The 25,227-nt window shown below is 52.4% G+C and overlaps 2 protein-coding genes across 6 annotated transcripts in view; one reads left to right on the top strand and one right to left on the bottom strand.

The window, feature by feature from the left end:
* The window catches only part of PTPRN2 (protein tyrosine phosphatase receptor type N2), a 987,645-nt gene that overhangs the window by 31,536 nt on the left and 930,882 nt on the right, over window positions 1–25,227 (top strand). The window contains exon 1 of one of the 4 annotated variants that reach the window (XM_055269739.2): window positions 13,323–13,514. The exons of the other annotated variants lie outside the window; for them this stretch is intronic. Coding sequence (XP_055125714.1) covers window positions 13,338–13,514 — 177 coding nt within the window. The 5' untranslated portion in view covers window positions 13,323–13,337. Of the gene's footprint in view, window positions 1–13,322; window positions 13,515–25,227 lie in introns of those variants that run through there. 4 annotated transcript variants of the gene reach the window in all.
* Window positions 1–25,227, bottom strand: part of LOC134736933 (uncharacterized) — a 147,344-nt gene that overhangs the window by 38,671 nt on the left and 83,446 nt on the right. The gene's annotated exons all lie outside the window — the stretch shown is intronic.

Raw genomic sequence — 25,227 nt, 5'->3', positions numbered from 1 at the left:
CGAGGGGCACCACTGAGCCGTGGATGCTGCTTGTGAAGGGAGAAGGACCTGCTTCGTTCGACGCTGGGCTTGGTGCCGTCTTCTCCTGGAAGGACCTGCCTGGCCCCCTAAGGCACAAGCCCCAACCTCCCCCAAAAGGCAGCTGTGGGATCTTGCAGTCGTAAGAGCTGCTGAAGATGGAAAACTTGTGATTTCCTCTGGCGGAGTTGGTTGCGTCGGGGGTGATTTGCAGCAGATCAGTCTGCTGAACACCGGAGATCCGTTTGTTCTCACAGGCTTTCCTCTCCTTCTTCCACTGTGACGCTCTTCGTAATGTGCATCTGTTGTGTGACTCTGTATCAGGCCTGCTGTGGGCAGTCTCAGAATTCAGGGCCCAGGCAGGCATCTCCGGTGAGGGGAGTTGGTAGTCGAGGAGGGGCCGGATAAATTAAACGTGTCCCCAGGCTGTGGGTGAGGATGGGCTCAGCCTCCCCGGGAGGATGCCGGGGAGGTGAGGCAGCCGTCTGTGCTCCTGGCAGGAGGGAAAACCCCATCACATAGAGGGGTCTGCTGTTTGGGGCAGAGGTGGCTGTGTGCAGCATTCCAGACACAGCCCATGGAGGGGCTGGGCTTCTGCGCTGGGTCAGGGGGAGCCACATCCTGTAGTCCCAGGCCACTGCGTCTTGGAAGGGGCTGGCCAGCAACAGGCATGGGCTGAAGAACCCCACATCCCACTCTCCCTCCACCAAAAGGGGGGCCAGAGCCGCGACTAGCAGAGTTGGTCTTTTTTCAGTTTTGTTCAGATCTCAAATATTCCTTAAATCCTCTGTGCCCAGAACCAGCTGAGAGCAATCAAGAACTTTAAAACCCAGTATTCAAGGCTCTACCCTCAGAAAATAAATAATGGGCGAGAGAGAGAGAGAACACAGATAAAGCAATATGAGACAGATGATAGATGACAGATAGACAGATACTGATCAAAATTCTTACGCACTTTTCACCTCCCAGAGCAGTTACCCTCTTTACCATACTGGTAAAGAATCATCAGTGCCCTAAACAGCCAACCAATTGTCTCCTGGTTTCAGGACCAAGGACAGAAAACAAAGTGGCACAAGGACCCTCTCTGGTTTCGGTCTCTGTTTTTCCTGTTGTTGTTGTTTGAGATGGAGTCTCGCTCTTTCGCCCAGGCTGGAGTGCAGTGGCGCAATCTCAGCTCACTACAACTCCGCCTCCCGGGTTCAAGCAATTCTCATGCCTCAGCCTCATGAGTAGCTGGGACCACAGGCACGTGCCACCACATCCGGTTAATTTTTTGTATTTTTAGAAGAGATGGGGTATATAAGGAAGGTGCTGTAGGCTCCCAAGCCTGTGTGTGTGTAAGCAGGGAAGGCAGTGTAGACTCCCAAACCTGTGCCTTTACACAGCGAAATTGGTGTGGACCCCCAAGTCTATGAGGAAATGTGGTATAGACTCCCAAGCCTGTGTGTGTTTAGACAGGGAGGGTGGTGTAGACTCCCAAGCCTATGTGTGTACATAGGGAAGTTGTGTACACTGGGTTAGGAGCTGGAGCCCTCCAAATGCATGTGTTAGAGCCCCCCCTGATGTAATGCATTAAGAGCTGGGACCCCCCAAATGCAGGAAGGGTGGTGTAGACTCCCAAGTCTGCATATTTAGACAGGGAAGGTGGTGTAGACTCCCTAGACTCCCAGGCCTGTCTGCCTGTAGACAGGAAGGGTGATATAGACTCCTAAGCCTGTGCATATTTAGACAGGGAAGATGATGTAGACTCCCAAGCCTGTGTGTGTACACAAGGAGGGTGGTATAAACTCCCAAGCCTGTGCATGTGTAGACAGGGAAGGCGATGCAGACTCCCAAGCCTGTGCCTGTACACAGTTAAGGTGGTGTAGACACCCAAGTCTGTGGGTGTAGACAGGAAAGGTGGTGTAGACTCTCAAGCCTGTGTGTGTGTGTAGACAGGGAGGGTGGTCTAGACTCCCAAGCCTGTGTATGTATAAGGGGAGGCTGGTGTAGACTCCTACACCTGTGCATATACACGGGGAAAGTAGTGTAGACTCCCAAGCCTACAGGTGTAGACAGGGAGTGTGGTGTAGACTCCCAAGCCTGTGTGTATACATCGGGAATGTGGTGTAGACTCCAAAGCCTGTTCATGTATAGGGGAAGATAGTGTAGACTCCCAAGACTGTATGTGTGTAGACAGGAAGGATGGTATAGACTCCCAAGCCTGTGTGTGTACATGGGGAAGGTGGTGTAGACTCCCAAGCATGTGTGTGTACACAGGAAGGTAGTGTAGACTCCCAAGTCTGTGGATATATACAGGGAAGGTAGCCTAGGCTCCCAAACCTGCAGATGTAGACAGGAAGGGTGGTGTAGACTCTCAAGCCTGTGTGTGTACATGGGAAAGATGATGTAGATTCCCAAACCTGTGTGTGTAGACAGGGAGGCTGGTGTAGACTCCTAAGCCTGAGTGTGTAGACACGGAGGATGGTGTCCACTCTGTAGGGTTTCTCTGGGGTGTCAGGAGCCCTTGGATGCACATGTCAAGTGCACAAAACATGTGGTCTTTACTGGTTGTTGTCGGCGTATATAGACACTTTTTTGATTATGAAAGTATTGGGCCATGCACGGTGTCTCACACCTGTAATCCCAGAACTTTGGGAGGCTGAGGTGGGCGGATTGCTTGAGGTCAGGAGTTTGAGACCAGCCTGGCCTACGTGGTGAAACCCCATCTCTACCAATAATAGAAAAATTAGCAGGGCATGGTGGTGGGTACCTGTAATCCTAGCTCAGGAGGCCGAGGCAGGAAAATCACTTGAACCCGAGAGGAAGAGATTGTAGTGAGCTGAGATTGCATCAGTGCACTCCAGCCTACACTCCAGCCTGCACTCCAGCCTAGGCTACAGAGTAAGACCTTGTCTCTAGAGAAAAATTATTTTTTAAAAAACAGTATGTATTGCCATAGTGTGTGGTCACCTTTCTCACTGATCCTCTCAGCTGAGTTAGGAGCTGGGGCCTCCCAAATGCATGTACTGGAGACCCACCCCCAGTGGGGTGTGGTTAGGAGGCAGGGGGGGCTCAAATGCATGCATTAGAGCCCCACCTTGATGCAATGGGTTAGGAGACAGGGCCCCCCAAATGCATGCATTAGAACCCCACCCCTGATGTGATGGGTTAGGAGCTGGGGTTCCCAAATGCATGTGTTAGAGCCCTACCCTGATGCAATGGGTTAGGAGACAGGGCCCCCCAAATGCATGTGTTAGAGCCACACCCTGATGCAATGGGTTAGGAGCTGGGGCCCCCCAAATGCATGTGTTAGAGCTCTACCCCCGATATAATGGGTTAGGAGGCAGGGCCCCCCAAATGCATGCATGAGAACCCCACCCTTGATGTGATGGGTTAGGAGCTGGGGCCCCCAAATGCGTGTGTTAGAGCCCCACTCCCGATGCAATGGGTTAGGCAGGGCCCCCCAAATGCATGCATTAGAACCCCACCCTGATGGGATGGGTTAGGAGGCAGGGCCTTCCAGAGGTGATTAGGGTTGGGTGAGGTCACGAGAGTGGCTCTGAGGTGAGACCATGAGACAGCATCATGAGGGAGCTGGCTGCCCTCCTCCTTTCCACCATGGGAGGACACAGCAAGGCAGTGGCCATCCGCAGTGGGAATAGGGCCCTCACCAGAGCCCAGCTGTGCCAGCGCCCTGATCTTGGACCACCAGCCTCGGAGCTGTGCAAAGCGAGTGTCTGTTGTTGCAGCCACCCTGCCCTGGTGTTCTGCCACAGCAGCTGGTGAGGATGCCTCCCTCCTTCTCCAAGGGCTCCGTGCTCCAAGGGTCGCTGCTGGTGGACAGGCCTCCTTGCAGCTGTGTCCTGTCACAAATGCCATTTCTGGAAATGTGCAGTGTGGGTCACTTATGGATGGGATGAGGGCCAGATGTCCGTGGAGAGGTGAAGGAAAGCGCGACGGCCGCCTGATGGAGTTAAAAGAGCTTCACCACATCTCCCCAGTGTTGGGTTTCAGCAGCAGGATTTAAAAACTGAAAAGGGCACTTAAAGACGAGGTAATTACACTCAGTAGGAAGTCGGGTCCCAGCCCATAAGACGCCTATGAGAGAAATAGAACTTAGACATTGAAAAGAAAACAAAGCCACCTCAAGTAAAGGGGAAGTAAAATGAATAAACGAAGAGGCTGAAATAATTCCCGGAGATGCAAGTCAAACCACCTGGGAGGCATCTGGGAGCCTTTGGCTGAGCCCCGGGGAGAATCCGGGCGGGTGCTCAGGGCCTGGGCAGGGTGTGTGGAGCCTTGGGCAGGCCTGGTTCTCAGTCATTGCAGAGTTAGACTCCGTGGGTGGCCATGCCAGCCATGAGTGGGTCTGTGGGCCTGCAAGCCCTTCTCCCTGCCCAGACCTCAGCCCAGTCTTAGGGGAGGCACCTGAACTGAGTGTTAAAGCACTCAGGCCTAGTGCCCTGGGGCTGAGTTCATGGCTTCCAAAAGTGACCAGTGGGGGATGTGGGAGCATCCTGCTGCCCTCCATCTTGGATCCCCAAGTTTGTTCTTTCCCAGTGGCAGCCTCAGGAGATGCCCTGAGGGGCAGGCTGGTGGCCCAGCGTGGAGCTGGGCAGCATCCGTGACCCTTCCTGTGAGCGCCCCAGGCTTCCTATCGGGACGTGGGCTCAGCCGGCAGGCCGTGGCACCCGCTGGGGCTCCAAGGAGCTGGAGGAGTCGATCTCCACCCCGACGCCTGGTGCGCGGCCCTCGGAGCACAGGCTATCTCCGTCTTTCATTTTCAGAACGAGGCTGGGGGGCTCTGAGGATGCGTGCTCTCGTGTGAAAGCCCCACAAGGTCCTTCCTGATGCTGACCTCTCCCAGCCCCAAGTTCTAGGGGAGGACGGCGAGCCGCCGGCACAGACCCCAGGAGGAGGGCAAGCGGGAGGGCTCCCAGGTCTGTCTCCCTTTCATGCTGGGTCTAGTGAGGTCACATCATGCACACGTAATCAACCCAAGTCATTTCTAAACTCTGGAAGTTCTTAATTGGGCTCTTGGGAGGAAGAAAGAGGAAGAGGAAAACTTGGAAGCCAGTTGCCAGCCCTCTAGGGACACGCAGTCCCATCTCACAGGAGGAGTGAATTGGTGTTCTCACGGGGTTTTCTGAAGCCGTCTGTATTTCAGAGCTTTGTGATGGAGTGCAGTTCTTCACTCCCACTCCTGGGCTGATCTCCTCTGGGAGGCGGAGCTTCCAGCGTTTGGAGCGAGCCCTGGCTGCAGGCCCACAGCCCCTTCCTCCACGTTAGCGAGCGCTCAGGCGAAGCCCAACCTCCACAGGACTCTGCTTTTCCAAAGGAGAGGACAAAGCCAGCAGAACCTCCGTAGCTTACGGGAATTTTACCTATTCACGGCTGCCCCTTTGGCCTTCGCAGATCCAATGGACTCAGTGAGGCACCATCCCTGGGTTTCAGGGGTTGGGTCTGAGTCTCCCTGCAACAACTGGGGGACCTGTGTCTGCCAGAATCCGCCAGGTGAACACAAAGCTTGCCAGAGGAGGCAGGGCACGGCGTCCACGTGGGGTGACCAGCTCCCCGTGGAGACCCCGTCCCCTGCCGAGTGGATGTTGGGGAGAAGCCACCACCGTCTGACTCACTTTGGGAGCTTTTATGTCAACTTCAGTTTCAAAAGTAAGATTTTTTCATTAAAAACCTGAATCATTTATGCAGACAATGCTGATCACACACTCCCTTCTCTCCCAACATTCCAGCCCCATTCTTTCCTGCCTGTCCTCGCCTTGGACCACAAGAAGCGGTGGAAAACCAGCTTCCCAGTCCTGCTCCCTGGGCCCCCCCGGCGGGGGGGGCGGCACCGCTGTCTGCGTCTCCTCTTTGGAGGGAGCTCAAGGCCAACTCAAGCGGGGGCCGGGGGTCGGCCGTGCCTGGGCTGGGGTGGTCTTGCCGAGGAGAAGATGGGTGGCAGGTCCCAGAAGGTCTTTCCTGGGAAGGGCTGTTGGCACGGACTGTGGTTCCTCTCCATTGTGGAGTTCTGCCCACTCAACACATCATCCTGTAGAGCCCCCTCCTGCGCTGGCTTTGGTGGTCAGGGCAGCTCCTGCCTGCCCTCTAGAGGCCACCTGGATTCACGCTGGTCCCACACTGGGCTTAGAGTCATGCTGGGGGAGTGTGAAGTCACACGGAGGACCTGTGTTGTTCTTGGAGCATCCAATGTATCTGATGAAAAGGAAGAAAACAACTTTTTCATAAAAGGCACACGGGCATATGTTACAAAGAAGAATGCAAAATTTACACTCATTTTTAAGAAAGAGAAAGTCATGAACAAATGTGCTTGCAGCCAGAGGCTTTGGTGTAGGAAGAGCCCCCGGTCATCGTTGAGGGGTCACCAAGAGCGGGCGGAGCTCGGTGGAGTGGCAGGTAGGAACGGGAGCATGGCAGAGCCCACGTGCACCCTTGTGGGTGGTGCTCTCTGGGGAAGATTCTAGAAGGCACTCAGTTTGACCAATGCCTTGAAAGAGAAAAGGAACACCAGTGACCTCGGTGGCAGCGCATGGACTGCATCTGCTAACATTTCCTGGTAACCAAAGACAACTGGGGCTGGCTGCTCTAGGAGCAGGGCCATTCCGAGCAGTGAGGTTTGCGCACACTCCTCCTCTTCACAGCGTCTGATCCACTAGGCCCGGACGACCTCACATTGTGACAGGATCCTGATCTCCTCCAGTGCTGGTCCTGCTCTTCATCCCCATGAGGAGAGCATGGACGACACAGAGTGGACGTCACCTGCTCCCGCTGGCTGCTTCGAGTCTGAGCTGAGGGTGTTGCATCTTGTGTGCAGATTCCTGGGAAACCTGCTGGATGTCTGGCCCGGGGGCAGGGATGGCACAGCCCCGGGATCCAGGTTCTTGGCCACCCCTGTGGGTGGGAGTGGGTGACCCCCATTGGCAAGGTCGTACCTGGGAGTCACAGCTTCCCTGGGGGAGGTGGCTTTTGATTAATCTTCACAGTTTTTGCTGCAAACTGATACTCGGGCCAGCCCATGTCCTTGAGAAGCGTTGCCTTGATATTGGGACAGAGTAGTGCTCTTGAGTGCAGCGTTTCAGCCTCAAAGGCCAGGTGGACAGGGGGTATGGCGGGGGGCTGATGAGGCATTCCTGGACCCTGCACGGAAAGTCCCTTGTTTCCAGCGTGAATCAGCCTCTGCTGGACCCACTGGAAGACCCGGGAGTGCCTCCCAGGGCTCCAGTCTCCACCGGCAGGGTCCCTGCCTCATCCATCCTCCAACAAGCCCCTTTCCCTTGAAGCCAGAGATGGTGTTTTATTTAAAAATAGATGCAAAGAGCCCTGACCTCTGTGACAGCGTGGATGTGCCTTGAGAACATTATATGGAGTGGAATAAGGACAAGCACTGTGAGATCCCACTTACAGCAGCCCCTAGTGTTGTCAGAGTCAGCGACGGAAAGTAGGATTGGGGTTGCCGGGGGCTGGGGGGTCAGCATAGGATTGGGGGTGCCAGGGGCTGGGAAGTCAGCATTTACAGGGAACAAAGTTCAATTTTGCAAAATGAAAGGAGTTTGAGAGACAGATGGCAGTGGTGGTTGTATAGTAGTGAATGTAATGAATGCCATATAATTGTATATTAAAAGTGATAAGATGGTAAATTTTATTTATGTTATGTGCATCTTACCACAGTTAAAAAAAATGTTTAGTTAAAAAAAGCAAAGCCCCCAAGATCAATACAAAGAGAAGCCCACCTTGCCTGCACAGAACCCCGACATTGGTGGTGTGGGGTGATTGAGTTTAGGGGCCTTGTCTGGCAGGAGGGCCTGGGTCTGAGCTTCTTTCTGCGCTGCTCTGCCATGAGCTCTGAGCTCTGGATGGGCTGGCTGAGGCCTCACCTGGGGCAGTGAAGATGGCTGGGCTGTCCCCCAGCCCTGCCCCAGGTGCCCAGGCTGCCCAGCGTGCGTGAGATGAAGGCAGCCCCAGTGTTAGCCATGAGCTGAGCCCCTCTGGAGCGCCCATGCCCTGTGTGCGCATCTGCATGTTGGTGTGTATGTGAGACGTGCTCAACTCACAAGAACTTGGCAGGCGCTGGCCGTGGGGTGACCGGGCCTCCCAGGCTGGTGGCTGGGGTCTTCACCAAGGCAAGCGTGGCCAGCTCTGCCTAAGACCCTCAGAGCACCTCTGTAGTCACCCACCTGCTACTTGGGAGAGGTGGCGTCTGCCCCGTGGCCTCCCACATCAGGGCGTGGCCTGGAGGGCAACAGGCGATGGGCTTCCCAGGGTGCTTCCTGGCTGCTGGTAGGGATTATCAGGAGGCCCCTTCTCCACGGCCCTATAGTCACTTAGACATCATGGCGCCTGGGACACTGGGGCTTGCCTCCGCCATGAGCCCCTTAACCCAGCAGCTGTGATTCCAGCACCATTCCGGGCTGTGGTGCCCAAAGGACTCTGAGAGCTCAGTCCATCCTCCCCTGGGAGGGATTCCCTTTGACAGTGCAAAGCTGGCACCTCGCGGACCCCGTCTCCAGGCAGGCGTGAAGCTCAAGCTGCTGGATGCGTTCTGTATATCCAGTGGAAGCAGCCGTCTCTGTCCCTGTCACCAGGAGTGTGATGCTGATACCGAGGCTCCCTGATGGTTCCTCTCAGGGAGGAGACGGGCCCATGTCCAGCCCCTTCCCTCTTCCTGTCCTCATGCTCACACCTAGTCCTGCTTTTCTGCACGACCGTTCACCTGGCTCACGTGTTTGTGGGCCGTTGGCCCAGTTTTTTTGGTCTCCAGCCCTTGCTGGAGGTAAATTACCTCCTAGAATTTTGAAAGTCCTGTAATTAAGATTTGAATTTTTCTTTTTTTCTTTTTCTTTCTTTCTTTTTTTTTCTTTTTTGAGACACCCAGGCTGGAATGCAGTGGCGTAATTTCGGCTCACTGCAACCTCTGCCTCCCAGGTTCAAGCGATCCTCCTGCTTCAGCCTCCTGAGTAGCTGGGACTACAGGCGCGTGCCACTGCACCCAGCTAATTTTTGTATTTTGAGTAGAGACAGGGTTTTGCCATGTTGACCAGACTGGTCTTGAACTCCTGACCTCAGGTGATCCACCCACCTCAGTCTCCCAAAATGCTGGGATTACAGGTGTGAGCCACTGGGCCTGGCAAGATTTGAAATTTTGAAGGAAACAGGGACAGGATTGCTGGGGGTGACAGCAACTCCAGAGCCTCAGAGAATGTGCTGGTCACCTGCTCTGTGATTTCACCAAGACAAGGCTAGTGGCCCTCAGCTCCTCATCAGCCACATGGAGTGGGAACAGCCCCACCAACGATATTCCAGAATAGCGCAAACCCTGAGGCCCGCAGACGGCTGCTCAGGGTGGAAAAGTGACCCTCATCCATCCTGGAAGGGTGCAGAAAAGGAAAGGAAATGTAGGGACAGTTTTACTTGAGAATACAAGAAAATGGTAAAAGGAATAAGAAACAGGTATTTGCAGCTGCTGAGGAACCCACGTGGCCTCCCACTGAGTCCTTCTGCAGCACAGGACTGGTCCCTGCATGTGTGACTTTCTCATCTGGAGGGAGCCTCTTACAGCTCAGTGGTGAGAGAGACAGGCAAACTGAAAGAATCTGTTATTTGTGCTTTTGTCAGATGAAGACGGGGTGGATAGAGGCTCTGAGGTTTTATATCTTCTAGTTCCTTTTAGCAAAAAAAGAAAAAAATCAGTGAAAGCCAGTTAAGTCCAGAAAAACCCAGTGGATGTTGAGGCTGGAAGTGCAGAGCCAGCTCCCAGGTGTGTCCGAGCAGGTGCCTTCCTCACCGCAGGTGGGGCTGGAGTCAGGAAGGACCTGGAGCTTCTAGAGGGGGCCTGGGAGGATGCGGATCACCTTCCCATTTCCGGGCAGAGAGCTCCAGATGCCCCTCTGCTCCACGTGGGGCTTTCCACAAGAAGAAAGAGTGGGTGTGATCACATGAGTGTGAGCACCAGTGTGGGCAGGTGTAAGTGTGAGCAGAAAACTGCAAGGGAAGAAGGTGGCAGCGGCTTTGTACCCCAGGACAGCAGGTACCCCAGACAGTGCTTCTGTGTTCACTCTAGAGCAGGGGCGCCCAATCTTTCGGCATCAGCGCCTTTGAACCCCAGGACAACAGGTGCCCCAGACAGTGCTTCTGTGTTCACTCTAGAGCAGGGGCGCCCAATCTTTCGGCATCCCCGGGTTACATTGGAATAAGAATTGTCTTGGGCCACACATAAAATACACTCACACAGTGATAGCTTATGACCTTTAAAAAATTGCAACAAAGTCTCATAATTTTTTTTTTTTTTTTTTGAGATGGAGTTTGGTTCTTGTTGCCCAGGCTGAAGTACAATGGTGCGATCTTGGCTCACTGCAACCTCCACATCCCGGGTTCAAGTGATTCTCCTGTCTCAGCATCCCAAGTAGCTGGGATTACAGGCGTGTGCCACCACACCAGGCTAATTGTTTTGTATTTTTATTAGAGACAGGGTTTCACCGTGTTGGCCAGGCTGGTCTTGAACTCCTGACCTCAAGTGATCCACCCGCCTTGGCCTCCCAAAGTGCTGGGATTACAGGCATGAGCCACTGCACCCGGCCAAAAAATCTCATAATGTTTTAAGAAAGTTTATGAATTTGTGTTGGGCCACATTCAGAGCCATCTTGTGGACCGTGGGCCGTGGCCTGTGGGCTGGATACACTTGCTTTAGAGTCAATGTTACTGTTCCTGTTTTTGGGTTCATTGGCCCAGTCACACCGGGTAATGATAGTCTGTTTTGGGGAGAGGCAGATCACGTGGGCAGAGTGTGGACTGGGTTCTGGCCCCTCCCAGGCAGGTGTACATATCCTCCTCCACTGGGTGCACTCCTGAGCGTGGGGCACTCACCGCTTCCTCCGCTTCCTTGCACAATTCTGGCACCTTGCAGTGGGGCAGAGCCTGGAGGAGCTTTCCTGGCCAGTTGGGGCTGCCCTGGTTTTTGGACCCTTTGGAGGGAGCAATCCCCAGTGGCTTAGTAAACCCACAGTGCGGAGCTGCTGCTTGAAGGTTGCCTCGTGGGCAGGGGCAGCCTGGTGCAGAGGCAGCTTAGCTGGGAGGCTGACCCCTTTCCTTGTCCTGGGCTCCGAGACCCAGACAAGATCCGGTCTCAGTGGATTTTTGTAAGGAATGAGATTGACTAGACTGTGTGTGTATTTTGACAAACTAATTTTAGAGGGTAGATGAAATGTTTGATGAAACATTGACATGGAATTAGCCAATTTTAAGAACATCCACTTACTACATGTTCAACAAGGCCTCACACATAAATTTAACATGCTTTTGGAAAATGCAGCACTTAACATAAGATCACATTTTTATCTGTATGACCCAAAGTGCAAATATTATAATTTCAAATGTTCTGCCATCTTGGTAACAGTTTTTTTTGATTATGCAATTACCCTCAATGCTGTTTTCGAATTACATGCCAGAGTGTTTTTGGTTACCACAAGAAGGAAAACAAAGTGCAAAACTGAACTGAGCTACGTGTGTGGCAGACAGGCCTCCTAGAGGGCTCTGCAAAATCAATCCAAGGACTAGAGGAGCACAGCCCTGCTGGGAACAGCCTGTGGGGCGGCGCGTTGTGGGTGGCTGAGCTGATGGCAGCTTCCCTCTGGGCCTTCCTTCTTCCCACCCACCTTCAGGGCCTCAGGGTGGGGAGGGTTGGAGGCAGGTATGTCTGGCGTATTGTGCCCACCAAGGTGAGCTCCGTGCTTGGGGGTGCTGTCCGCAGCCACATCCTCATTTCTTTGGGCCTCAGTTTTGTTGTTTGAAAAGTGAATGGACTGAACAAGAGCAGTGTTTTTAAAGCAGAAGATCTTTTCTTCAAATGAAATCTGATAAAGGCATTCATTAAGAAAACTGTGGTTAGACTATTTTGAAAATAAGAGTTTCTAACCTTTCCTTGTACTGTCCCCAACCCGGCACATGACATTCCTTGTCTTTGGGGTGCGGTGAGGACGTGGGAGCTGAGAGCTGGAGCTTTGTTGTCTCTGCGGCTCCCCTATCTCCTGGTGCCCTTTGGAGCTCAAAAGTCCAGGCATTTTGATGTCCAGTAATGGGCTGGCTCTTCCATAGACAGTGGGCTTTGGAATTCCACAGCATTGCCCTGACAGGTGGGAAAGGAATCCTCCTCTGCAAACAGAACCCAGGGACACGGATTTGCTGTTGACCCACATCAATGTCGTAGAAAACTTCCCTCGTGAGTATTTGACAAACTCAGAAATAATTTAATATTAGAAGGAGAGGAAAAAATTGCTTGCAGGGTTTTTGACAGAGAAGGAGCTCGCTTGCTTGGGTTGAGCATTGCTCTGCTGGGAGAGGGACGGACGCTGCTGCAGCCTCTTCAGCTACATTTAAAAACGGCGCTGGGCACGTGCCTTCTGCGCTCTGGTTCCTTCTTTCCCGTAACTGATGCACTGAAGAATTTTGCATAGCTTTCTTATGTCCCAGTAAGAGTAGGAAATCAATTTAAAAAAGCCAGGCACTGTGGCTCACGCCTGTAATCCCAGAACTTTGGGAGGCCAAGGTGGGCGGATTGCCTGAGGTCAGAAGTTCGAGACCAGCCTGGCCAACATGGTGAAACCCCAACTCTACTAAAAATACAAAAAAATTAGCTGGGCGTGGTGGCGTGCGCCTGTAATCCCACGTACTCAGGAGGCTGAAGTTGCAGTGAGTTGGTTGAACTTGGGAGGCTTAGGTTGCAGTGAGCCGAGATCGCACCACTGCACTCCAGGCTGGGTGACAGAGCAAGACTCCATCTCAAAAAAAAAAAACAAAACAACAACAACAAAAAGCGCTGGTTTGAACTAATGAAAAATCTAGAAAATGCATGGTTTTATTTTTTTAAAGACTGTAACTCAAGCCACATAGTCACATTGTCTCCTCTTTTTCTTAGGGATCTTATTTGACAAATATATAGGAATGTTGGTAATTAGCATATCAATTGGCAGTCTGTTAATTCATGCTTGTAATAAAGCCTTGCTGTTTTCTGAAGTGGGCTAGGCCAGTTTACTTCATGAACAGACTTAACGAGCCTCATGCTAGCCAATTCTGAGCTGCCCTAAATTGGAAGCAGGTGTGATGCGCGTGCGTGGCGCTCTGCAGTCTCTCAGCGTCCTCGGCCCCTTCTCTGATACTTCCCCTTTTATGCATCTGCAGCCCTTTTGGGTTCTGAGCTGCGGCAAGCTTTAGCAAGTGTTTTAATTTTCTTCAGTTCACTTAGCTAAGCCTTAAACGGATTAACTAATGTTCATACCTTGGTAGAATTATAGCCAGATTTTGCAAAGAGCTTGTGAAATGACAGCCAGATGGCTGTGGAATCTGAATATTCACTGCTGAGAACTGAAGCCAGCTTTTCTGCCATGAAGATATTCTGTGTGAACCACACCTTGCCCAGGGTGGAAATGATGTTTGTTTCAGGTCCACAGACGAGGGAGAGGACGGAGCCAGTGGACCCTTGGTGGCAGTGTCTGGTGCAGATGTGGGCAGATAACCGGGTGGAATAATGCTTGCTTTGCTGGCATTTTGGCCTTAATTTTAGAAAACAAGTTAGGTTTGTAGGGCTCAGGGAAGGTCAAAACTCAGTGCACTGAATGCCACCACAGCCCAGAGTTCTGAGTGACAGTTCCAAGCATGTGCTGATGATCAAAGCCCTAGAGAAACCAAAGAATTTGAATGTCCCTTTGAAATTTACAGCAAAAAATTTACCCTATGTTTTCAAGACAAACGTGAGAAGAACCAATTTATGAGGTGCCAGGCACACTAGTGTTTATGAATACTTAGATGATTTGTGGCAAATAGAAAGCCCATAGGCTTTAGATCAAACCTGGATTCAAATCCCAGCGTTGCCAATTAGCACCTGTGCAGCCCTGGGCAGCTCACTTAACCTCTCCCAGCCTCAGCTGCCCGTCTGCAAAACAGTGGATTCCTACCCTGCAGGTGGTTGTGGGGATTAAAGAAGGTAACTTTTGGGCAGCACCTGTGTGCTTGGCGCTCGGTAAATACTGGACAAGTGGCACACGTTGTTACCAGCCACTGGGGCACATTGGCCTTGGTGACCTAATGGAGAAAGCCAAACCAAAGTGCTAACCCCACAGGTCGATGGAGGCCCCGAGAACTTGTTGGTTCTTCCACATTGAAGGAAAAGCTCATGGAATTTTAAGGGCAGAAGAGACTTTAGTGGTGGGAGGTGTTAGAGCATCCTCCATGCAGACACACATGGTGGGGCCTGGGGCGACCCCACCCCTGCCCGAAGCCCCGGGGTCCCTGGTGGTCTCGTCTGGATGTGGGGTGGTGACACCATGCTGTCCCTCTGGAGGGTATGCGTGTTGGGGGCATGGGTGGGAGCAGAGCCACCTCCAAAGAAATCCCAGCTTGGCCGTGTGCTTTCCTCCCATGCAGCACAGGTGGGGGGCCCAGCCTGAGCTCCTCATTGCCAGCCGAGACCCAGCACGTGCACGTCCACATTTGTAGACTCTCTAGCTGGGCTCAGCTGTGGAGCCCCAGAGGCTGGGGGCTGAGCTTCTGCAGCCCTAGGAACCTTAGCTCTCCAGGGCTCCTCTGGCCCGAGGGAGGGGCTGACAGCCCTTTTTGTTAAGGGCATTGACAGTGACTAATACGCTTGGAGTAGAAAGGGAGGGTGATGCCTTGGTGGGCCTGAGGCTCCTGGGAAGCCCTGGCTGCAGAGACAAGAACCATGAGGAAATGCAGAGTGAGGCCCTTGGCTAGCCGGGGCATGGGACCCGGTCCCTGCCTGTGTGTGACTGCAAAGGCCACTCAGGCCCCCGCTGCAGCAGCCACGTGGGGACGATGACCACACAGCACCAGCCGGTCCCAGCCAGTCCCAGCTCCAGGCTCACAGTGCACCTTCTGGTTCCAGCCGTCACCGGCTCCAGGCTCACAGTGTGTCCCTCGGGACCCGGGACTCGGCCCTAGACCCCCAGAGTGAGCGTGCTCCAGTGTAAGGCTCCAGGCCTTTCCCTCTCGGAAGGGCCACCCTTTAGAAGTGCCTGCTCCCGTCTGTCCTGGAGGTTACGGCTGAACCCACACCAGGACCCTCATTCATTCAAGCTCCCTGGGCTTGCTCCAAGGCTGTGCTGTTGAGACCACATCCGGGACGGGATTCCGGTGCTGGGCCAGGGTCAGATGTTCTGATTTGCAGGGAGGAGCCACTTGGCATGCGTTTCTCTGTGGAAACAAAAGGCTTGTTTTTGAAGGCAGCAACCCTAAGGATATTTAAAAGGCAAGTGGACAGTTTTTGGGGTAAACCTATTTAATGAAATGCACACGGCCAATATTGCTGTCACTTGTGTCTTCAGGTGCCTAGAGGGTGAATGTGATAAATAGCAAATCAATATCTTAGTGCATTTAAATATACATTTTAAAAGATTCTCTGATTCATTGGAATTCATAGTTCCATTTTTAGATGAAATTGAAGACATAGTTCAGGGAAAATGGGACAGTTACTTGTTTGCTACCAGTGTGGTCGTTGCAGGCTGTAGCTGGCTGACACGGGGGGCATGGCTTTTCCCTGAAACACCTTGGAATCTGAAGTTTTCATTCCCTCCCAGAGCGTTGAAGGGTGAAGGGAAGCCCCTCCATTTTGGATTTGGAGAGCTGAGCCCCAGGGGGTTCATGCTGCCTCACGTCCAGCAGGTCCTGGGACTGGGCTGGGAGCCAGACCACCCGCTGCCCGCCTGTGAGTTTGGGTGGGTCATGTCTTCGTTCCCTCATCTGTGAAGTGGGAATAAAAAGCTGAGCTCCGGGGCCTGTTGTTGGGGTTACGAGGCTGTGAGAATCACTGGAGTCAGGGCCCTGCACGAGGTAGGTGTTCACGGACCTGAGTGCCTCCTCCCGCCCCGTGGTGCCGCCTGCTTTTGGGATGAGGTAGTGGCTGAGGTGTCTGTAGTGCAGTGCATGGGAAAGGGCTCAAGGCAGTGGAGGATGGGAGGCCACTGTCAGGTGAGCGCCCACCTATTCTCAGTGCCTAGGGCGCTGGGATGCATCTCTGCAGGTCCCATGGGTGGGCCGGGGCACTTGAGACGCCGTGTGTGACGGCTGGGAGAGGCACACATGCATTATGGAAGCCACAGAAATCACGACCCACGGAGGCTGAGCTTTTTCCTTGGAAACTTGCAGCCATAGCCTCGGTGGTAACAGGAACAGAAGCAGCAAGTAGACACACGCCGGAGGTCGCCTGCGAGTGGATTCCCAGAGGGACACACCGCGCAGGGGTGAGGGGCAGTGCTGGGAGGGGAACCGCTGGGGTCAGTGCTCGTGAGGGAGCGCGGCGTACACCAGTCACTGGATGAGCAGGTCTCGAAACACTTTCCGAGATGCAGTGCACAGACCTGGCTGTGGGCTAGGTGGAGTGTGAAAAGTGTCCCTGCATTTCCCAGAAACAAAGCCGCTTACAGGGGGCCCCTAAAAAGGGGCACTGATTCTAAAGGTGCACGAACTGTGCTCTTTTCCACCAGCGTCCAGAAGAGAGCTCCACAGGGCGATCCCCTGTCTCCGTGGTGTTCTACTCCTTCCGTGCTTGGAAAGCCAGATTTTGCTTCCAAAGCTAGAAGAAATGAGTAATGAGCAAAAGTAATGTTTTCTCTCACCAGCTCTAAAGTGATGGCTTTTCAGCATTTTAAAATGCAGTTCTGCTACTAGAATTTGAAACAACACATTACATTTATGAGGTCAAGGTGAAGCTAGCAAATATTATAGGGAAAGGAACATTCATAAATAAAGATGAAGTCATTTATCAGAGACCTAAATAAGAAATAGGCTGAAAGCGCTGGTGAGATAAACTGATAATGTAAGGGTCATTTAGCCTAATGTTCACATTTATGTGCAAGGAATCGAGTTTGCAGCACAGTCCAGGCTGGTTGCTGGGCTGGCAGGCGAGGCCAGGTGCTCTGTGGGGTGCCCGCCTTCTGCGTCCTGCTGTGTGCCCCACAGGTCTGTGAGTCCTTTGACCTCTGTCCTGAGTCCCCTGCCTTCTGGTGGCCCCTGGTCTCCTGGTCTTCTCTGGCTGGGTGGAAGGAAGCGCAGCTTCAGAGCGCCTTTTCCCTGTTCTGAGGCAGGAGAATGGCAGAGGGAGCTGGAGCTTGGATAGAGAGGGCATGTGGACTGCACTTCCTCCCTGGCGACAGCTCCCGCTAGCCTCTCCTTGGGCTGCAGCTCACTGTTTCCTAACAGTTGACTCTCATGCATGACTCTGCTTCCTCGTTTGGGCCTTGGGTGCTAACGACAACTTTACTGCTGACCTGCAGAGCCTGTTCCTGTGGTTCCTCATGCCTGACCCTCGCCCTTGTAAGCCATCCCTCTCCTGTTATCCTAATTTGGCTGTGCTATTCATCATAGTCCGCTCAGGATGCTATAACAAGTATGCTGCAGCCTGGGGCTTAAACAATGGATGTTTATTTTTCACATTTCTGGAGGCTGGAAGTGTGGGGTCAAGGTGCCAGCAGACTTGGTGTCTGGGAGGGCCCGCTCCTGGTTTGCAGAGGCCTGTCTTCTCACTGGGACCTCACAGGGGCGAGCAGAGGGTGGGCTCCTGAGTCTCTTCCTGTAAGGGCACTAATCCCATCCTGAGGCTCCACCCTGATGGCCCAGTCACCTCCCAGAGGGCCCTCCTAACACCATCACGTAGGAGTTTTGGGAGGACTCACACATTCAGTCCAGGGCACAGTCTGTCTCCACCTGTGTCCTACTGACAGGTGTTTGCTCAGTTGTCTTCCTGAGTCCTGTCTTATTGATGGTGGGCTGGGAAGGCCCTTGTTTCTTCCTGAGTCTCATCTTGGTGATGGCAGGCTGGGAAGGCCATTGTGTTTTCATCTGTCCCATCTCGGCAGTGTCAGGCTGGGAAGGCCCTTGTTTCTTCCTGAGTCTCGTCTTGTCAATGGCAGGCTGGGAAGGCCATTGTGTCTTCCTGAGTCTCGTCTTGTCGATGGTGGGCTGGGAAGGCCCTTGTTTCTTCCTGAGTCCCATCCTGGTGATGGCTGGCTGGGAAGGCCCTTGTTTCTTCCTGAGTCCCATCCTGGTGATGGCTGGCTGGGAAGGCCATTGTGTCTTCCTGAGTCCCGTCTTGTTGATGGCGGGCTGGGAAGGCCCTTGTGTCTTCATGTGTGCCTGGTGCACAATAGACAAGGCAGGGCAGCACTCACTTAACTTCTTATTGTTTATTTTCTTGAAAACATCAAGTTTATGAAACCAGCCAAAGTTTCAAATCTAAGACCATCACTTTGATTAGGGAAGCCTCTGTCCAGCCCTCTCTGGACCCAGAGGAGGAGGTAATGATTTTCAGCAAAATTTAAAGGGCATTTCAGACCTTCTTTATTTCAGTTTTCATGTTTTATATTTTTGAATTTTGATTGATGGGCTTAATGAGATTTGGGGCATTGCATCGCCAACATCCACAACAGAACTAAATGGAAGGTATGGGCTGGAGCTGTGATTGCTTTGTGTGGTTGTTTTGAGTGTTTTGTGTGGTTATGTGTGGGGTTCTGGTTAGGAAGGTCCCAACCTTTTGGATGTGAACTGAAATTTTATTTTTCTTCATCTTATCTAGTATGGAACCAGACTTTTAGATTACTCATTTTTGAAGTACTTTTGCTGATTTTAAAAATAAAATGGATGGAAAACTTAGACATTTTGTAGAAAATGAAAGCAAAAATCCCAAATACAATCAAGTATAGCTGCTATATTAAAATTTACTGTGTTTCCTTCCAGTCTTTTTTTAAACACTTGATGTAAAAACAATCATGGTTGAGGACATATACACACTCTGTATTCTGCTTTGTGTTGTGTACGCAGTTGACCAACTAACTGAAAAAACTTTATTGCCTAGTTTCTAATGGTTGCCTAATAATTGTTTTTGTATGATTTCAATAGCCATCTGAATGCTACGAGAAGTCCTCAGTGCCATGGTCTGACCCCCAGAGAAAGCCCCAGCCATCCCCAGGTGCTCTCTTTCTAACGGGCAGTTGACAAGTAGTCCAGCCACAGAAGGCAGGATTCTGACACAGTTCTGTATCAGGAGAATGAAAACAGCACAGATTAAATGCAGGCACCCTCCCATTGCAGGTTCTTACCATGACCCAGTGAGGTGGGCATTTTAAATCCCCAATTTACAGAAAGGAAAAACAAGGCTCAGCTCATGTAAGAAACTTGCCCAAATTCATGCAGCTGAACAGGGAGGGAGTGAGCATTGACATTAGGTGTGGTTGGCTCAAAGCCCACAACTTCCCTTGGTACTAAGTAGTTAAGAGTATCCGAGATCAAAGCTGCTGTTTTCTTCGACCAGATTGTGGAAGGAACAAGATATGCCTTTGCTACAGAGTAACTCGGAACTTCAACACTTCCTTAGATTACATGAGTAACAGCCACAGAAAAGAATACCCCATGGAATCTGAGAATCTGACATTCCCAGGCTGGGAGATCATTTGGGAGGCAATGCAGGAGGAACAGAGGCTTCAGAGGTGGCTGGTCTCTGAAGATGTTGTGTGAAGTGCTCCCTTCTGGGAGGGCATACTGAGGTGTAGTTCTAGGGAACACTGAAACGCCTGCCTGCTGACGAGGCTCGAGGCAGGACTTCCAGACCCTCACCTCACTGTCTCCCCCTGCGTTTCTCACCCCACCCTCCCTGGCTGTGCAGTCTGTCCAACGTGCAGGCGTCGTCTCTGCTGATCTAGCAGGATGTTATCTGTCAATGAGCTGCCTGGAGCCAAGAAACATATGGAGAATGTCTTGTCTTCAGAGGGTCTGCACAGCCGAGGTGAAACGTGCCCGGGCAGATGGCCACTGTGTGACGTGGTGGGCTAGCTTTGGCTGGGTGATGGGGGGAGCTTCGCAGAGATGTGTCTTCAGGAGGGACTGTGGTGGACAAACTGAGTGGCAGCTCCACTGCAAGATGGCTGGAGGCTCTTGGGGTACGGCAATGAGGGCAGCAGGTGGGGCAGAGTCACAGTTCAGACATCCAGCCAGGCCTGATCCCACTGCATTTGGGAAATGAAGAGCAGCACACAGCTGTCCCTGATGAAGCCCATGGCATGGGTGGTCACAACCTGCACCCACAGCCCTCCCTGATGGAGCCCAGGGGGTGGGTGGTCACAACCTGCACTGGCCAATGGAGGCCCAGGGAGGGTAGGAACTGCCCCTGCATCTTCAGGTGAGGTATCCCCAGCAAGGGCAGTGGTGGTTGGGGAGAGAGCAGCTGTGATAGTGGCACAGAGGGCCTGACATGCGACTTTGGGATGTACACGGAGTGGGAGCTGTGTTTTCATGGTGTTCATTCTGCGTCCACACCTTCAGAGGAAATCCCCGAGGCATTGTGAGTATGTCCATCAGGGCACCCTGGAAAGCTTGGTAAATGCTGTGTGGTGGCGAAAGGATCTTCCATCGATTGATGGAAGATTGATGGCTCGATGCCTCAGGCTAGAGCTTCTGTGGTGTCCACCTGGTGCAATGCAGAGGGCTGGGGTCGGGATGGTCTCTGCGGGACGTCCCCTCTGGCCCCAGGGATAGAGACTCCTTGTGTGTTGCAGGGAGACCCATCATGCAGGACAGGGTCCTGGCGGTGCCTCCCGGAGTGGACATAGGCCTGTCTGGCTCCTGAAAGCTTCCTAGCACTCCACGTTGGGCCACCTTGGATGGTTTGTGTCTGGGATTTGCAGCCAGATGTGGAGGGTCCTAGAAATCTCCATTTCTGAGCTTCTGGCTCAACAAGTGAGTTTGGCAAAGTTTTGTTGGGACTTAAAGTTTGCACAGATTGCATCTGTGAGAGGCTCACTTTGGCGAGCGCAGATCTTGGGCACTGCCCTGTGAGCAAGGGTGCACTGAGGAAGATGATGTTGCTGTAATTAGGACCAACGCGCTCAGCCCAGTATCTCCAGGGATTTGAGAATCAGTTTATTCTGCAAGTAACAAAATTAGGGAAGGAAGTGGTTTTCAAGCTCCTGTGGTCGTTGGAGTGAGCTAACTCTTTGCGAGTTATTCATTGCTGGTCTCTTGGAGTGGTGCGGGGGCACAAAGTGACAGGAACCCAAGTCGTTTCTGTTCTGTTTGTTCGTGTTTGTTTTGCTTTAAGTTAATGCTTTGGTGGTTCTGGGGATGAGGCCTGGTCCCTGGCTTGGTGGAGAGAGGCCAGTCAGGAGGGAGCAGGTGTGGTGGAGCCTGGCCGTCCCTGAGCCATGGAGATGGCCTGCACGTCAGAGTGCAGCACGGGCCACATTCCCTCTGCCGTGTGCAGAGTACTCCCACACAGAAGCCTGCACGTGTTTAACACCAGCACGCTCAACGTAGTCTTGTAAGGAACAGGTTGAAGTGTGCCGTGGTGTGTCTGGAGGAAGTGCCTGTTGCTGGTTTTTGTTGTTTTGTTATGTATTTTTTGCCATGTTCCATGCTGTTCCTCTAATCACATCATGTCCTGGGTTTTTGAAGTTTAGTGACTTTTTTTTGGTCTTTTCTTACTTTTTACCCATGTTTTTTCCTCTTTGCAGGATCAAAGTCACGTACAATAGCAACTTTATTATAATGCATGGTCCACCACGCTCCAACTTCCAGTGTGGAGGCATTGGTGGAGGTTTGCCGAAAGCCTGAGCAAATCTCGTGGCTATCTCTGCTGTCTCCGTGATGACTCTGTGGGGCACGTGACTGGAATGCTCTGATGCCTGTTTGACATCTGGGGCTTCTCAGGAGCCACGCTGGGGGCTGACAGGTTCCTCTCCCAATGTTGCTTATGGGCATCTAAGAGCCTGGTGGTAGAGATGTGACGTGGCTTGAGAATGGACAGAGGTCAAGAGCAGATAACAAAGCAAGGTCGTGCCCGATGAGCTGAGGATCTTTTACACTGGGGGCATGGGCACCACCCAGGTGCTGGGCCAACCCTGAAGCGGTCTGCACCTCCCCCCAGCACCCCCTTCTTTAGGGAGCCTCTGTTAACGCGGGATTAAAGTCTGTGGATGGACACGCCCCTTTCTGACTTTGTTGTTTATTCAGTTTTCATTGTGGCAAAAACCTATTCTAAGAATAAAATAAGCAGGATTATCTGACCCTTGAGAGGGAAGGACCCATGTTGCTTTGGGTTTTTTGCCTTCCATGTCCTTGTCAGTGGAAACCCCGAATGCCTGGGCTTCTCGGCACACTTAAGTGTGTAGGCAAGTGTGAGTGCAGTTGTGTTCAGCTTCCAGGTGCCTGGTAGGTTGGCAGCCAGTGTGGCTGGGAGGAGGCATGTGTTTGTGTGAAATATGCTCCTGTTCACCACATTCTTTCTATGATCAGAGGGCAGGCGGTGGGTGATGGCATTGAGTGTGGTGTTTGGAGGTTGTTTTACGTGATACAGATTTCTTAACCTTTTTCTCTAAAGGTGATGGTCTAGTGGCGCGTCGGTTTTGTTCTTTCCTGCACTTGCTGCAGCCTCCTCCTCTCAGCTGGGGTGTTTGCGTCTGCTGCCTTCCAGGAGGCTGCACGTGAGACATGGGCATCTGTCCACCACAGCAAACACCCGTCTGCCTTGTGAGGAGGCCTCACAGCGCCTTCCCCACAGGTGGGATGAGCTGAGCCTGGAGGGGGCTTTACCACAGCCCTGGGTCGTTCTCTCAGGGAACACCTGCTGTTTCTGTGCCACCCCTGGGCTCGCAGGCCTGCATCTGGATGGGGTTGGGTTGGGGCCTTCCTGTGGCCTCCTTCCCTGTCAGTTCATGGAGGGTGGCAGCCGGGGGCTTGAGCTCGACTCTGGAGAGGGAGATGTGAACTGACAGCCTTGGCTTCCCTTCCCTGGAGCGTTTCTCGGATGGCAGCATGAGGCGTGGGTAATGAGGTGTGTCTGGGAAGCCATTACCTGAGTGCCGTAGGGTGACGTGTCTGTAAATTTGCTGTCTCAGGCACGGTTTGGGGCAGCTGCTGGCCGGGCTGTAACCTAGGACGTTAAATTCAGTTCCCTCATCGCAGCTTAGGGCTCCTCTCGCTTTGAACACAGTCTGTTGTGGTTTGTTTTTGTCTGTGTTTGGCCATGGACGATTAGTGGTGGCTGCGAGTTTCCCACGGATGTGTTCCACCTCCTGCAGGAGCCGCGCGGCCACCACTCTTCTTTGAACAACTTTTCACAACAAACCAGGTCTGTCTGCAACTATAACACGTCTTAATTATTTTGTGTTTTAAAAATTAAAAAAATAGAACACAGAACACCACCCATTTCTTGACTTATGGGTGCTATTGGCATGGCCTGAGGGAATGGTACTGTTGAAATTGTAAAGACTTGGTTTTAAATATCTTGTGGGTGTAAAGTTGGTTCCCTTGTGCTCTTCCCCTCCTGGCAGCACACGCTCATGCATGTGCTCACACATGCACACACACGCCCATGTACATGTTCACACACGACACTCACACATGCTCGTGTACATACACACATGACCACGTGCACGCCTGCATAGTCACACATGCACATGCGCAGACACACCCATGCACATACAGACACACCCATGCACACACTTACACATACACCCATGCTGACATACACACATGCCCATGTGCATGTTCACACACAGATGCACATACTGACACAATCACACACGCATATGCTCATACACACCTGTGCACATGCTCACACACGCCCATGCACATGTTCACACACACACACCCATGCACATGCTCATATACATACTCACGTGTCCACACACATCCACATACAGTTACATCCGTACACATGCTCACACACACACACGTGTATGTTTTGAGGGAACTTGATCACTAGCTCCCCCCAGCTTGCCATTCCCCTGCTCCGCTGAGTGAACGTCCTTCCTGGAACCTGCATGGGACCCACATGGCCGGACACCTCTTGCCTCACCTCTCAGGAGCAGGAAGGAGTGGGTTCTGCTGTGAAATAGATCTTGGGAGTGTGCATGTTTCTTTTCTTTGCCACCAGCTCTTTGTGGTCTGGGTCATTCCAACCCCAGCACTCACTCTGTTTCATATGTTAGTGTAAACCTGCACACACACACCTCACATGGGCACACACATGTGCACACACGGGTGCTCACAGGCACACGCTCTCACATGTGTGCTGTAGCTAGTTCCATCGTGGGCTTTCTCTTCATCTTGCCCACATGGAACCGCCCCACCTTGCTCTATGTGTTTAAGTCGTGGGGTACCAAAGCTCCCTGTCCCAGCGCGTGAAACCTGCTCCAGGGAGCAGAGCTGAGTCTGTGGCACACGGAGAGGCCGGCGTGGGATGTCCAGGTCCCCAGCATTCCCAGGAGCTCCTGCAGAGCCTCCGAAAATTGCCACCTTCCCTCATTCAGTCCAATTATGCTTGTTCTGTTTTCCTCATGTACCAGCATCAGTATTGAAGAGAAACAAAAAATAATTTTGGATTCAATTTCTTTGCTTCACTTAATTATTACTGTAAAGACCTTGCTTTCCATTGCAAACATGTGGCATTTAAATTGTATTTTGGATCGACAGGCTTTGGTGGACTAGCCAAGGAACCAAATCACTAATTCCGTGTTCTAAATATCTGACGTAATTCTACTTGTTTGTGGGGTCAGCCTGCCCTAGGGACGGATCTCACTTCTTTTGCATTCTCTCTGTTTTCCCTCTTGGTTGTGACAGAAACTTGGAGCTAGGCTTTAAGTTAGGGGTGTGCATGTGGCATGTGTGTGGGGTGTATGGCGTGTGTGGCGTGCATGCTTGTGTGTGGTGTGTGGGATACATGTGTGCATGTGTGTGGTAGCGTGCATATGTGTGGTGTGTGTGGTGTATGTGTGTGGGCTGTGTGTGGCACGTGTGTGGTGTGCATATGTGTGGTGTGTGGCGTGTGTGTGGCATGTGTGATGTGCACGTGTGTGTGGTGTTTATCCATGTCTGTAGAGGAGATGTGAGAACTCATGCTGGCTGGGGAGGCCTGGGGAGACTGTGAGCTCGTCCTGCTCCCGCCTGGCCCCTTCTGGTGACCGCCCCTCCCCACAGCCCCTGGGGCTGGTGGACGCAGCCCAGGTGTGGAGAGTGTGTGCTGTGTCCACAGAGGGAAGCTGCTGTCATTCCCACACTGCATCTTCGCTGCTGATTGGAGCCCAGACTCTCACAGTTTCCACTCTCCCCACATTTGACTCGTTTTGGTCAAAAATGCACAAAATATCTAATACAGAGCACTCTGTGGTTCCAGAGGCAGCGATGCAAGTTTGCAGCTGTGTATAAGCTGTCACCATG

The sequence above is a fragment of the Symphalangus syndactylus genome, chromosome 6, assembly GCF_028878055.3.
Source record: "Symphalangus syndactylus isolate Jambi chromosome 6, NHGRI_mSymSyn1-v2.1_pri, whole genome shotgun sequence".
Classification (NCBI taxonomy): Eukaryota; Metazoa; Chordata; class Mammalia; order Primates; family Hylobatidae; genus Symphalangus; species Symphalangus syndactylus.
This window is presented reverse-complemented; position numbering and strand designations above follow the sequence as displayed.